General features: G+C 48.5%; 1 protein-coding gene and 1 long non-coding RNA gene across 7 annotated transcripts in view; one reads left to right on the top strand and one right to left on the bottom strand.

Moving 5' to 3' along the window:
• Positions 1–770: 770 nt before the first annotated feature.
• Irx5 (iroquois homeobox 5) lies at positions 771–4,563 on the bottom strand. The gene is made up of 3 exons (XM_034523136.2): positions 3,819–4,563; positions 2,301–2,706; positions 771–2,131 (listed from the first exon to the last, which is right to left on the bottom strand). The coding sequence occupies exons 1-3, from the start codon at positions 4,062–4,064 to the stop codon at positions 1,326–1,328; spliced, it is 1,458 nt and encodes a 485-aa protein (XP_034379027.1). The 5' UTR covers positions 4,065–4,563; the 3' UTR covers positions 771–1,325.
• A 1,007-nt stretch (positions 4,564–5,570) lies between these two features.
• The window catches only part of LOC117722917 (uncharacterized), a 30,298-nt gene continuing 21,569 nt past the window's right edge, over positions 5,571–14,299 (top strand). For all 6 annotated transcript variants that reach the window (XR_013104836.1, XR_013104835.1, XR_013104838.1 and 3 more), the window contains exons 1-2: positions 5,571–6,568; positions 11,336–11,399. This is a non-coding gene — a long non-coding RNA (uncharacterized LOC117722917). The remainder of the gene's footprint in view (positions 6,569–11,335; positions 11,400–14,299) is intronic.

The following is a 14,299-nucleotide window of genomic DNA, read 5'->3' as shown; positions in this document are numbered from 1 at the left end:
ATGATGCTCCCTCCACCTCCCACCCCCTTCTGCCCACTCTCAGATCTCCGACTCTGCAAAATACAGACTCGAAATTCAGGACAAGTGTGACACCTACCTGTGAAAGGGGGGAACCGTCGCGTTGCGGGTTTGCGGTCCCTGCTGGGAGGCTGCGCCTCCATCCACAAGGCCGCAGGCCACCCTCACGGTCGCGGATGGAACAGTCACTGATTTAATCAAATCCAAAGAAGAGATCAATGCCCAATTTTGAAGGGGTAGCGGAGATGGTGACTTGGGGAAGCCTTCCCACTTGGCATCCCCTAACGCTCCTTGCCCGCATTAGCTAACAGCACCTTTGAAATAGTAATAAGGGCTAAATCCGGCATAAAATCGAACTCATTAGCAAAGTTCACCAGCTGATTGCTTTGCATAAAACACGACACTGATTGGAAGTAATTAGGTTAAGCGATGGCTCTCGGGTGGTGCGCGACTCTGCCTTGGTTTGTCATCTTTTTCTCCCTTCTGGAACACACTTGGGTCTCTTCTCGCTCCTCCAGGGTCTAATCTCTCCCTCAAGCACACCGCCAGGATGATCCAAATCCTCTGTCCCAGACTAGGCCGCTCCCCCCCACCCCCGTTTGTGGCCTAATTACCGTCCCCCCCCACCCGCCCCACACTCTGTCTGTGACTGCACCTTTCCTTCCCACTTTGAAAAAAGTTACAGTTGCACCTTTTTAACCGAGGCAATTGACAATTTATTGAGGCTTCTGAGAAGTAATGAGTGGCTCTAGTTATGTTAAAATCTCCTTTAATTAAATATTTTGCATTTTACAAAGACCACTGCAGTTTTTCTTACGTTTTTAAATCTAAGCGTATAACCTGTTTCCTTTCTGCAATAATACTTTAGCTCATACCCAGAAAAAAAATCAATAGGTGTAAAAAATTAAATTAAACTTGTATTTTTAAACTATGAAACAGTTTTGGGGGAACACAAATGTATATATTTATATTACAAAAACATTAAATGCCTGTACAGGTGTCTTGATTTCATAATTTACTTCAAAGATACTGAATTATCAATTTAAATACAAAAATGCTACATTAAATATACAGAATAAGATTTAATACAAATCCTCTTAAGTTTTTTTTTCTTTTCAGTTGGCTAAAACAATTTTTTCGAGTGTGGAGATGTATACATTTTTATGCCATCCACCTCCATAAACTATAAACTTCTGAATAAGAGGGGTATTTTTTTTCTTTTTCTTTCTCTCTCTTAGTGATGGAAAAATAACTGCCAAGGCCATGATTTTAATAAATTAGGAAAGTCCGGGGTTACCGCACCAGAGTTAAATGTCGGACATACCTTTCTTCAATTCATAGGGGGAGTCTTTGCACAGGTCTAGCTGAGACTGGCTCCGCAACATTTTCGGGTCTTTAGCCAAAACGTCTGCACGATTCAACACCGTCTGGTTTAATCCATTGAAATGAGAGCCAGGGCCCGCTGTAGGGCCTGGCCCTGGCCCTGGGTGGCCATGAAGATGTCCGAAGGAGCCATAGTTCGTGTAGCCGGGATAGAAGGGCGCGGTGTAGTAGAGAGGCCGGGATAGCACCGTCCCGCCAGGAAAGGGACACTGCGCGGAGGGTGAGCGTGCGGGCGCTGGGGCAGGAGACGCTCGGCTGCCTCCAAGGGTTTGCCCGCTCATGGGCCCGGGGCACGGTGGGCACGGAGAGCCCTCACTCCCTCCGCCCCCGTCCTTGACCTTGTCCGAGGATGTGGCTATCTCTGCCAGAGACCACAGTTTGGGTTTGGCTAGCACGGCCGGAGGCGGTGGCGGAGGTGGCGGCGGTGGCGAGTGGATGACTGAAGATCCTCCCGAGCCGGGGGGCAGCTCTCCGGCTGATGGGTGCGGGCCGGGCGCCGGCGCACTCGCGGGGTAGTGAGGACCCGCGTCCTCCGCCAGACGAGCGGTGACAGGCCCAGCCGGGGAGGGCTCGCCCGCGCGCGGGGGCCTGGGCAGCTCATCGTGGCGGCCTTCCGAGGGCGACTCCTTAAAATCCGAGTCGCTGAGGCTGCCTTCCGTCTCCTTGCCGGCGGGGCTGAGCGGCCCCTGCAACCGTTCGCAGCCCGCAGCCGCCTTCTGCTCTGCTCCTCCTGTGGGTGAAAGTCAGGCTGTCAGAGGCGTGGAGGCCACGCGGCCGGGCCCGGGTTCCTCCTGCCAGCAGAGGCAGGGACCCGTGCGCGCCCCCTCCAGGCCCCCTTTGCCTTTCAAGTCCCGCTCAACACACCCTTTCTCCCCTCCCCGCCCCCCGCATCCACCAACCTGCTTCGGGGCCCTCGAGGTCGCCCTTGTCCTCGGGCTTCTGTGGCTCGTCCTCGTCGTTCTTCTCCAGATCGATGTTCTCCTCCTCCTCCTCGTCCTCGCTGCGGTTCCGTGGCGTCCACGTCATCTTGTTCTCCTTCTTGAGACGCCGGCGCGCGTTGGCGAACCAGGTGGACACCTGGGTGAGGGTCATCTTGGTGATGATGGCCAGCATAATCTTCTCACCCTTGGTGGGGTACGGGTTCTTGCGGTGCTCGTTGAGCCAGGCCTTGAGGGTGGCTGTGGCGTCCCGAGTGGCGTTCTTCCGGTACGCGGGGTCCCCATAAGGATAGGAGCCCAGAGGTGCTGCGTAAGGGTGATATCCCAAGGAACCCGCCATACCGGGAGTGTGGTCGTAGGGAGAGCCCTGTAGGGGACAGGCAGAGATTAGGTGAGTGAGGGTGTGGGCTACATAGCCACCCAAAAGGCTGAAACACACTTTCCCACCGTCCCTGGTTCTGTGTGCCAGTGCGGCCCGCACTCCAGCTCCCCCTGAGGCAGACAGAGCTGGCTGGTTTAAACACTAGAGTGACCACCTTCCCCCTCCTCAGAAGGCAGGAGGGCCCCCAATTTCTAAATCTGGCCCTTCGGGACCCCTGAGGCTGCACCCCACCTTGGAGGCCAACATCTGCGGGGGAGGGGGGAAACCTCGGTGCCCAGGTCTCAGATCTGGCCCTCTGCGGAAGGGCCCACGGTTTCTCTTAGAGGCCTGAGCAGCCTCAGAGCTCTCTGCTCCAGAGCGACCGCATGTTGGGCGCAAGGGGTACAACAAGGGAAGTAAAGGCTCTTTCTTTAATCTTCAAAGAAACGCGATAGACAAACTGAGCCTTAGGCTTCACACCGATGGTCCAAAAAAAAAAAAAAAAAAAAAAAAAAATGCTATCCCTAACCGAAGCCGTTGCGCTTTTCCAGAAAGCACACCCTGCCGCAAAAACCCGGATACACCGCACCTCGCTGGACGTTTCAGAAATTTAATACTTCCAAATCGGATTGCGAAGATAGGATTACGGATTTGCAACATTTTGGGGAGATTAATTAAAGGCGAGGCCAAACACATTTACATAGATTTAGCACGCTTACTACTGTTCGGAATTCGGGGCTGCTTCTTTTGAATTACTTTTCCAACATGACAAAACCAAAAGAAAGAGGAAGAAGAAGAAATTTGCGGGCTGTTCCAGAGCTTTGGGCCAAATGCTGTTCTTTATAGTAAAGACCAATCCCCCCTTCCTCCGCGCCCCAAACCCTTCTCTTCAGCTCGGCGATCCCAGCAAGATGCGGCTTTCGCCGGAGCCACTCCGGAGCCCGCGGCCCCAGCGAAGCCGAACGACACAAATGCTCAAGTTTGCAAGGGCCGCGAAGCTTGGCGGGTGAGGTGGCGCCTAGGCCCGTGTCCACCGCAGCCGGGCTCTGCAGGCCTGGCCCCGGCTGCCCGCCCGCTCGCCCTCTCGCCCTCTCGCCTCGGACCCAGCTCACACTCACCACGTACGAGAAGGCGGCGGCGGCCGCAGCCGCTGGGTCGGCGCCGTACTGGAGGTGCGAGTTGTAGCCCGGCGAGGGAGCCGTGAAGGCAGTGGAGCCAGCGTAGGGTGAGAATGCGGAGCCCGAAGAAGAGCGGCCGAGCTCATCCGTGCGGGGCCCCGAAATGACGCTGGTGCTGTATGCGGGGCACGAGTAGAGCGCCAGCGAGGCGGACGGCTGGTACAAGTAGCCCTGCGGGTAGGACATGGCCACACACGGGCATGGGGCGCGCCGCGCCGCGGCGGCCAACGAGCCGGGCGGCGCCCTGCGAGGGCGAGCGAGCGAGCGGGCACCTGGCCTCTGGCTGCCCCGGGCCGCAGCTCTTCGAGCCCCGGCTCCCGGGCTCCGGCCCGCGGCGCCTCCTGGTTGGCTTCCCGCGCGCCTCCGGCTGCGACCGCCGCGCCCGCTCCTCTGCGCGCCCCGCTTGCCCGGGCTAGGCTTTCTCTCCCCCCACCCCCCTCCCTCGCTCTTTGCACCGGGGGGCTCTGCTTTTGGCTTTGCAAAGGTCCTGCCAAGATGCTAAGTTGGAAATTGAGGATTCTGACGCCTTGTGCGCGCGCGAAGCTCCTCCTTCCCGGGGTGTAGTCGGTGGGGGGACTGGCAGGAGCCTCTGGCCGGCGGCAGCCAACCCGGCCGCCAGGCGCGTCTCGCCCTCTCCCTGTTCCTCCCCGGCTCCTCTCCCGCTCACTGGCGCTCCCCTCGCCCCTCCCTAGCGCCCGCCTCTCCTCCGCCACCCCCCTCTCCTCCTCTGCCCGGCCTCCCCCTCCTCCCTCCCCGACTCGTCCTCTCCTTCTCTCTTTCTCAGACTCTCGAGCGCCGGCCCCAGGATGACAATCACATCCCAAGCGCGCCGATCGCTTCCAACTTTCCTCTCCTCTCGCTAACTCTGGGCGGAGCGGCAATCTCGACGCACAACTGGCCCTGGTCGCGGCTCGGGCCGCTCGGCAACACAAAGGGAAAGATGCGGAGGGCTGCGCTCGGGAGGACGCTCTGCGCCCTCTCCGCCGGTGCGAAGAGCGAAGTTGGCGGACGTCGTGTTCTCAGGAAAGCTAGGCTGGGAGGTGGTTCTTCTTCCACGCCCCACAGTGGCTTCTCCCTTCTGCCGGAGGTCTCTAGATTGAGCCGGAGACCTGAAATTTAGGTCCCAGGGAGAGTTGATGGATGCCGGCGCCCAGGGCACACACAACAAGGCCGGGATGACCGCCTTTCTCCGCCAGCCGCTGCAGCAGGTGGGCAAGAGCCAGGCCTAAGCTGAAGGACCCCCGCTGGGCCTTCCATCCACCAACCCCGGCCAGGCGACAGAGGAGGCGAGAGAGGAGACTCGGGGGTCTATGGCTGGGGGTGTGGCTTTTCTCTGGAGCGAGGAAGGCAGTGGGCAAGAAGTCCCCAACGGAGAAGCTGTTCTACCCGAGTAGGTCCCCCAGACGCCCCCGACCCAACTGCCATCCCATGTAGCGTTGCCTGCTTCTTATGGCTGGCTACGGGCAGCTCGCCCCGTCAAATCTGTGGGGCCGGAGGGTGTGGGATCTCGTCCCTTTTGTTCCTCTAAGTCGCCTTCCCCCTCGCTCGCCCCCGCCCCAGTTCCACTGCAAACACTGGGCAGAACTGTGTCCAACCCAACCGCTGTTTGTTCAGCGAGGCGCTGGCCTGGCAAACACACACCACAGTCACAGGCAGAGTTCTCGGAACACCACCCCCCCGCCAGTCCCCCTCCCCACGGCCACACAGTGAGAAGGCAAAACAGACCCTCGCCCCTGGTCTCCACCTCCCGCCGCCGCAAATTATAGACGCACTGAAGCTATGGGACAGACAGGGGCGCTGGTGAACCAGGACCGCCGGCGGCAGAGTGCACGCACACACCAAGCATTTTGTGGCCTTTCACAACCTAGCCACGCGCAGACCGGAGCATAACTATACACAAAGTTTCCTGCGATGATTCTCGGTGGCCTGCAAGCAGTTTGCTTAGCTGGGGCGGTAGCACACACTAACCCCACTCGGACCGCCCAGGGACCCGCACCGCGGCGCGCCTTTACGCACGCGCGCAGGCTGCCCCCCCTCACTTAGCGCTCAAGCTACAGGTTCCGCCCCCAAGAGGTTGGACCCCCGCGGACTACATTCTCCAAGAACCTCTAGGCCCACCCCGCCCTTCCCCTACGCAGCTTCGCTTCTGATTGGGCGTCGATCTCCACTAACCCCACCTCTAGATGACGTAGTCCGCTTTCCTCGGAGTTCCAGTGCCGAGGGGGCGTGGCTGGGAGGGTCTTCGGCTGCGTATTGTCATGGAGACCAGAAGCTGTCCGCCGCTGAAGCCGGCGGCTGTGAGCTAGACTGAGAGGCACGCGGAGACGGAGCCCCGGGGAGCGTGCGGCGGCCTGAGGCTGCCTCTCGGGCTGACCATTCCGGGTTCGGGGTAGGCCGGGGTTCTACAAGGAGCGTCCCCGCCCCGACGCGCGGGTCCCCGCCTCCCGCGGCCGCACCGCCCCCCGGCTCCGCCCGCTCAGCCCGGCTAACGGTCGGCGCGGCCTGCCACGAGGGAGCGTCCGCGGCCCGCGCTGAGCCGCGCACCAAGCCGATGGCGTGGACGCAGCCGGCCTCCGCGGTCTGCGTGCCGGCAGGCGCGCGTGGGCGTGTCTCTCTGGCCCACGCGTGTCCCCGGCATCAGTGTCTCGGCTCTGGTCCAGGACGAAGACTTCTGAAAGCGAGCCAAGGAGGTTTGTGCCACTGAGAGCCCAAGTCTGTCACGCAGACATCCTCATTACATAATCCTGCCACTTGGGCGGCTTGGCTGTTTCTGTCTCCCCCTCCCCGTCTTGCTCCCCACTCTATATTTTTCTACTCTCTTCTTTTTGGTGTGAAGGACTAGAAAACATCCTACAAGATATTGTAACATTTAGAATTTATGGTTTTGTTTCCGTGGTTGTCACCTCCGCTTTACATCAAATTTAAGGCTCATTTCTTAAGGATGTCTCTATTTTCTGCTTTATTTGCACACTGATGGCTCTGCTGCTCTGCTGGCCTCGGCCGCCAGCGTCTGATACAGACTCCTGTTAATAAGTGAGGGAAGGCTAAAGCTGATCCTTAGCAAGCAGACGGAATTCAGATAGCATCTGGCGTCCTTTCTCCCTGTTTATAAGAAAGCTTTTCTATTCTCGCTTGGTATACACATTCTTGCTGGTGAACACAAGGTTTTAACTTTGTGTCTTGATACTAGTGGAGGACACACACACACACTCATTTTTCCTTTTCTATTCAATCAGCTTTTCCATTTGGGAAATTGCTCACTTGTTAGCTGTAGTTCCGGGTCTCTTGTCGCTGAAGGTCTTTATAGACCAGCAGAAGTAGGACCTATATTTCCTTGCCAAGTCACCAAGACTTCTGTATTTCCCTTACTGCTGCAATCGTATATTTCTAAACATGTTGTACTAGGGATAGGTTACTCTGATTGTTTTTAATGTAGGCTTGTTAAGCTTCATTTAAAAACTTGCCAAGGGTTTATTGGTTTGTCATGTCTGCACGGATCCAGTTATGCCTAGCTCTTAAAACATAGAGCTTTAAAATAAGACCCACGATTGTGCTGCCAAGATCTGGCATGGAGCTCGCTCTTCAAGTTCTGGACAAGTAGGGCTGTCATTGTTTCTAGCAAGTGCAAAGGAGGTGACGCCTGTTTATTTAGTGTAATAGCTGTTTACAGTTAAAACTTTAAAGACTTACAAAAGTAGATCTGCTGGATTTTAAAGATCTCATCATTCTTGGGGCAGAGACACAACACCAGCGTCAGGAAAGGCAACAGATTGCTTCTGTCCTATCGCTTTGCTGTTTTCCAGTGTACTTAAAGGATTATGATTGATAAGGCTGGCTTGCTGGAGAATGTTGACACAGGTGTGCATCGTTATCTTAATTAAGATCCAGAGAAAATGTTGTCTATAAATGGAGACACAAGAAGAGGGCATAATTTTGTACAGTTTTGCTTTTGGAGACTTTAATTGCTCTTGAAACCTGTCTTTGAGCTTCCAGATTTTGTGAGCAGTTTGGCAACAGCAGTTTTAGAGAGGAATGATAGTTTAATGTTAAGTGTTCTGGCATGTTCTGATACTACTTGTGGCTTTTTGGCAATACTCTGTGTCGGCTTTCTTTGTGCTCTGTCTTTGTGGAATAATGGCTCTCAGTTTCTAAAGCAAAGCATAAAATAGAGGGTTGTATTGTTAGGCAGACAGTCATTAATGGTCAGAATCAATCTGTTGAGGAAGACGTGTTTAGTGTGCAAGAAACAGGGAAATACTGAAATGGTAAATCAATGAGAAATGTATCCTGAGAAATGAAACCTTTTAAGGTTTGAGGAAGGAAACAGTCTTCTCAAGAGCCTTGGTGATGTGAAATAATTCTCTTCATATTATCAAGTGCATAGCTGCAATGTTTATGGAATGCTTCGTTTTCGTTTGTAGAAATGAGGGAAACTTTCACTCTATCCAGAATACTGTATTATATATTCTAATTGGTGAGCAAATGATGATATGGTATTAGTTTGGTGTGCAGATTATAACCTGGGTACTCATTAAAATAATATCACCATCCTCCACTAGGACTCTGTGAAAACAACAAAGGGGGCTGCTGGTGGCCGCGTACCCTTGGCTTACCTTACACCTCAGACCGGTTAACATAAGTGCGACATTAAACATTTCCCTCCTCTTTGTAGCTCGACATTTCCTGGAAGCTGGCTGTCAGTCACCATTTGTGTAAGATGTGTCCATGCTTTCCTTTAATATTAAACCTCAGGGTAGAAAGAGGAAATGAAAGTGGAGGGACCCTGGGCATCTGATGGGAAAGGCCAGGTGGAGAGTCACGGCTGATTCTTGACTTCAAGGATAATTAGCTGGTTAGAATTACACGGGGAGCTAAAATCAAAGGAAGACTTACTTAGACTTGTTTGCTGAAACTGAAACAAGAGCATTCATTTTGAGATAATTGCTTTATTTATCCCCCCCCACCTCCCTCCCATCAAAATGTTTTCTCTGGCAGCTGCAGTCCCCATCTTCCATGCCGTTATGCATGTGTTATTTTTAAATTAGATATATTGTGTTAAAAGAGATAGAGTATTAATACAAATGAATTCTCCATTTAATTAATAATACAATCATGAATGTTTGTATGTTCTGTAAATCTGAAGAAGGATGATAATGCTCTTTAAGTTGACGAGCTGGAGGTGAATGACATGCTGTGGTCCTTTGTGAATGACTGTGTTGTTTAAAATAGATGATGAGCACAGTGGCATAATTGGAATAATGTTTTAATTCTGAAATGGCTTCACCTGCTTTGCGAGGTAGTAAGTCTGTCTTCATCTAATTCTCTTCAGTTTCTACGCCGCATTAGCTTCTGTTTTTAACACCGTTTTGGGAGAGAATAGTTTCTCTGAAGGGAACAGCAGCTGACACATCTCTATGAACATGTAAAACCTAGTGGTGATTTTTTTTTCCATGTTCAATAATGAGTAGTTTGCTTTCCCAGCTCTCCTCTCAAGTGCAATACTGACGACTTATTTCTGTATAAATTGGCTGTGTTTTCATAACTCTAGTATATCTCGGCAACAATTTAGCTTACAAATCAACTTAGATGATTCAAAATTGAAAACCAGTACATTGTAATGTAGTTTGAGTGTAAGTCTTTATTAGTGAGGATGCACTTAACATTTGTTCAGGAAAGGAGAATATAATTTTCTCCTGCAGCTGTCATTTGTGTAATCCATTTTTCTAGTCTTTTCTCAGGCTAATGATATTCCACACCTTTATACAGCTCTTATTTGTTTATTTGCTGTAATATGGAGTGATACCTTGGAGAAAATTGCATTAGGCATTCATACCTAATATCCCCACAGTATTACTAGTATTCTAGGTTCTTTTATACAGAATCATTTCTATTTCCTGTACAGGTGATAACTACAACGTTTCTATATTATATTTGGATATTTCAGCTAAGTTTACTTCCAAACTCTGGGGTTGTTTCCCTTATGGATTGACATTTGTTCTTGCACATCTCAAGACCTATCTGAATGTTCTGGGTGCACCTGTATGTGAAGCTTCCAAATAGTACCAAGGCAGCGTCACCAAAGTGTGCATATCAGTAAGAGGGGTGAGGAGTGCATGGTGGGGAAATGCCACCTGAGGGCTTTGATTATTAAATTCTATTAGTGCACTAAACAGGAATTCGGTAGATTTGAAAATTGAGAAATGGTGGAATGACTGAATAATTTCTCATTTGTCTTGGGGTTGCATTGAATTATTTATTTGAATGATATCATTGGATAGTGAGATTTATAAACAGATTTTTACAATTAAAATCAAGACCAAGGTTGTGATGTTTAATAGAAATTAAATTACAATTTAAAGGAAATAACAGTTAAAATAAATCACATTTTAAAATTATTTTTATGATCTGGTTCTTTTAAGAATAACTTTAGCACCAGCCATAAGTATCAAGCTCTTAATGATAGAAAGTATACAGGTGTATGCAAAGCTTGTCATTGTTATTCAAATTAGGACTTCTAGGTAGAGGTGTTTGAGAAAGAATTACCTTGCAGAATATCTGTGCTTTTTAAGGGATAGAGCAAAGAACTGGACCTAGTGAATTTCAATATTTATTAGCAATAAGGTTGCTAGCTCATCCTCTGCCCCAAGGAAAACTAATTTTACTGAAAGCAGACTAGTTAATCTAGCCTTTGCTAGAACAAATGCTTTTCTGTAAATTGTGGTTACAGGCATTAGTGTGGTCTTGGCTGTAGTATGAAATGCTATTTAGTTTGTAAACAATAGACTTGTGTTTCCAATACTAATTGGAAACTCTGAGCTGAAGCATCATAGCAAGCTAGAAACAGCACAAATGTAAAGAAGACGTTGGGCAGGCAGAAATCCGACTCCTCCTTGTTTACCTTTAAGCTTTGGGTTCTGTTCTGTTTTTAAATCATGATAGAGTTGTTGAACTTAAACATAAGAGGATTGAGGTTTGGTTTTCTTTTTTTCTCCTAAGGATAGTTATTTGGATATACATAGATATAGATATAGATGTCTGTATATGTATGTGTATATACACACACATATATTATAAATATGAAGTATCTAAACATTAAGGTGTATCAAGTTTCACCTCTGTTGTGAGCTGGGTTTACAATTAAGATTCCAGTTTTATTAAAGGTATTCAAATGCTTCTGACTCTTCCTCTTATATGATGTAGGTGTGCCCGACGGGTGGGGGTGCAGGGCACTGTTAAACATCTCAGGAGCCATCCTTGTTGTAGTAATGGGTTATGGCTGATAAACTGAGAAGGTTGTACTAAATGTTCTCTAGTGGAGATAGCTAAAGAGTATGCTTATTAAGAAATGCATCATCCAGGAATAAAATCAATTGAGGTATCAGTAATTAAGTTGTAATTCCATGAAGGAAGGAAGTGGTGAGAGAGATGAAGCTGACTGTGGCCGTTTTCTCTTTAAGAATCACAGTTTGTAATGGAGCCCCTGACTGCCTGGTGGAAGGAGGTGATTCAGAAGACAGCAAGGTAATATTATCTCTTGTCAAGAGCACTTTTCTCTGTAATCCTGAACCTTATCATACATGAGAACTCTGCCCAGTAGACCAAGTTTCTTTAGTTTTGAGCTATGGGAACCATCCTGGGTTTTTTCTGCTAACTTTCTGAGCCTGATTCTCCCAGGGCCACAGGCTGTGTTTAGAGAGCTGAGAAATAGCATTTCGGCCTACTCAGCGCCCTTAAAATAGCTTCTTTCTGCGAATTAGATCTGCGATGGCGTCCTGCACAGCTCTAGCAGATGACATTTCAGTTTGGGACTGACATGCATCCAGCCTGTTGTCCCCTGTCCTCATTTACCTTCTCTTCCTTTGTTGCACTAACCTAGGGATGTATTCTCCAGGGTCTCTGACCACCAGCAGCCCAGCCCAGCACAGGGGTAGGCCCTGGGACACAGAGACCCCAGCAGGAGTGGCTGGGGCAAGCTGGCCATGGTTTCTTTTCATGGTTTGAGCCTGAGCTCTATTGGCCCTGGCCAGGCTCATCTTTTTCCCTTCCCACCATACTAGGTTAGCCACTGCATTCTCTGCAGCTGTTGCTGGGGCTCACACAGAATAAAAGGCTCTGCTACATTCTGGATGGCATCTCTGATAATTTACCCATGTACATTTTTTGTCTTGAAACCTACTGTTGGCTTTAAAATCTAAGATTCCTGAAAAACAACATTGGGCTCCAACTGCATCTTGAGAGAGGCTCTGTCTACTGGCCGGGTGTTACCGTGTTGACCGAGAAGGTTCAGTTATAAATCAGTCCATTTACAAGATCAATTACTTTGTCTGGGAATGTTGACATAGACCTCAATCGTTTAATAGTATTTATATCTGTTTGTTTTTCTTTTTAAGAAAGGCAACATTTTCCCTGTCATTACAAATTTTTACCCCCCTGACCTATATCTAGTAAGGGACATTAATAAAACAGAACAGGGCTTCATGGTGTCTAATTATATAATTAGGAAAATGGTAAGAATGCGGTAGCTCTAATTGATGGCTTCCGTTAAAGGTACAAGAGCATGTTTATAACCACAAGCCTTCAGAAAAGACGGGGTAGTCAGTAAGTCCAGTGGTGTTTGAGGGAGTCCTGGAACAGAGGGAGGAAGATAAGTTTCAGATTCTTTTCTCCATGTCTACTCACAGGGTGTCAGCAGCTGGGGAGCCATTACACTGTAGTCAGAAAATGCCGATAGCAAAGTACTTATCTGGAAGTCAGTTTACACTGGCACAAGGAGTCAGTGTTGTGACCATGACCAACCTCACACCTGGCATGGTCGAGTTATTACTCCTGCTTTTAATGCAGCATTTGACAGTGCAGCTTGTGTCTAGATACAGGGTGTTTTCCAGCTGACAAGGTCTTACTGGTCATTAAGAATGTTATAACATTACAAAGTTGAGCTGTGTTTATTAATAGAAAGAAAATATAAGATTCAACATTTGGGCATCTAAGACCTTTCTGCTTATTTTTTTTTAAGAACATAAGAGTATGACCTTGATTTGTATGACACTATTTTTTGTCATTGTTATAGAGATAGAATTATAAAATATTCTGGAACCCATGCATCTTGTTAATTCCAGATTTTATTCTCTGTAATGTTTTTTAAAATAAAAGGCACAAGTGTTTTAGAGTATGCTTGGAGTCATAGGCTCACTTCCTACCCATCAGGACATGGAAAAGCAGCCTTGATTAATGTCAAGCTGTGAAAGGGCAGGTAAAACTGTTCACAGTGGAAATTTACTAATGCACCAACCATTTAAATTAAATGTTTGTTAACATAATACTGATGGCATTTTCTCCTCCTCCTCCTTGTGGTTTTGTCCAACTAGATGTTACAGTGGCAGTTGCACTGACTGTTAAGTCTTTAAATGATGAGACCATTATGTGAAGTGATTTTGAAATGAGAGACTCCAGCCAAGAATTACATCTGCTCCCATCTCCTTCAAATCATACTTGATGGCAGTACAGATTATGATTGATTTGTTTGTGACAGATTGCAGGAAACAGTCATTGATTTTTCAATATTTTACCTTAAAATTATTTACAGTTGTAACCATAGGGAGGTATTTCCATGGGCTGTCAGCCCCTGAAAGACTAAGATAATATTCCCTGCTCTCTGACAAGACAAATTACCTGTAATGAGTGCAGTAGCTGAAGGGTATACTTTTATTTTAAAATATGTCAATAACCCCAGTGACTAAACGAATATTGATTTAGCATAATGAAGCTTGAGTAATGTGAAAATGAGCTTTTTCAAGGGGCATGGTAAAGACTTTCTTTTAGCTGCTTGTAAGAAGCTTTTCATTCCTCCCAGCTAGCTAGGGAAGTGCGGTTTCTATAAGCACCCCACCAGGAATGATGGTGTCCTCTGGGCTGCTGGGCCCCAGGTTTTAAGGGTCTCCTCAAGTCCTATTTTGAGTATTCCTTTTAGTCATAGACTTTCTGTTTGTTTGATGTTATTTCAAAATGGCCTAATGTTTTTACAGTTTCCACGTTAAAATGAAGGCATACACACAGCCGTCTATAGATGACGCTGGACTCTATTAAGACATTTCATGTGGTTGTTGTTGGAGTTAATGTGCAGTGTTTTATGGCAGGCCACCTCTGTCTTGACACCACATCCCTTTCTCTGCAAGTGAAGATTAATCCCAAGTGCTAGTTTTTAGACATCACTGCAGGTTTTCATCAGATTTTGTTCCCTTCTTTCCCATAATCCTCCACTTCTTATGGACTAAGATCTCAATACATAAAATCTTTCAAAGAAATAGTTACTTGTGTGTTTATACATCCGAGTATATAAAGATTCTCAACTGACTCGTATTCTCATGTCTCAGTGGTAAAGAGAATGTGTGGTGAATCAGGCTCGTGACATTTACCAGGAAAAA

This window comes from Arvicanthis niloticus, chromosome 18 (assembly GCF_011762505.2).
Source record: "Arvicanthis niloticus isolate mArvNil1 chromosome 18, mArvNil1.pat.X, whole genome shotgun sequence".
NCBI lineage: Eukaryota > Metazoa > Chordata > Mammalia > Rodentia > Muridae > Arvicanthis > Arvicanthis niloticus.
Note: the sequence above shows the minus strand (reverse complement) of the source record. Positions and strands in the feature narration are given on the sequence as shown.

Bases quoted from the DNA above. Each gene is read 5' to 3' on its own strand.
- Irx5 (XM_034523136.2), bottom strand. From the start codon at position 4,064: ATGTCCTACCCGCAGGGCTACTTGTACCAGCCGTCCGCCTCGCTGGCG. The intron at 2,707-3,818 runs GTGAGTGTGAGC...TGTCCCCTACAG, and splicing joins CCGCCGCCTTCTCGTACGTG to GGCTCTCCCTACGACCACAC. The intron at 2,132-2,300 runs GTTGGTGGATGC...TTTCACCCACAG, and splicing joins CCTCGAGGGCCCCGAAGCAG to GAGGAGCAGAGCAGAAGGCG.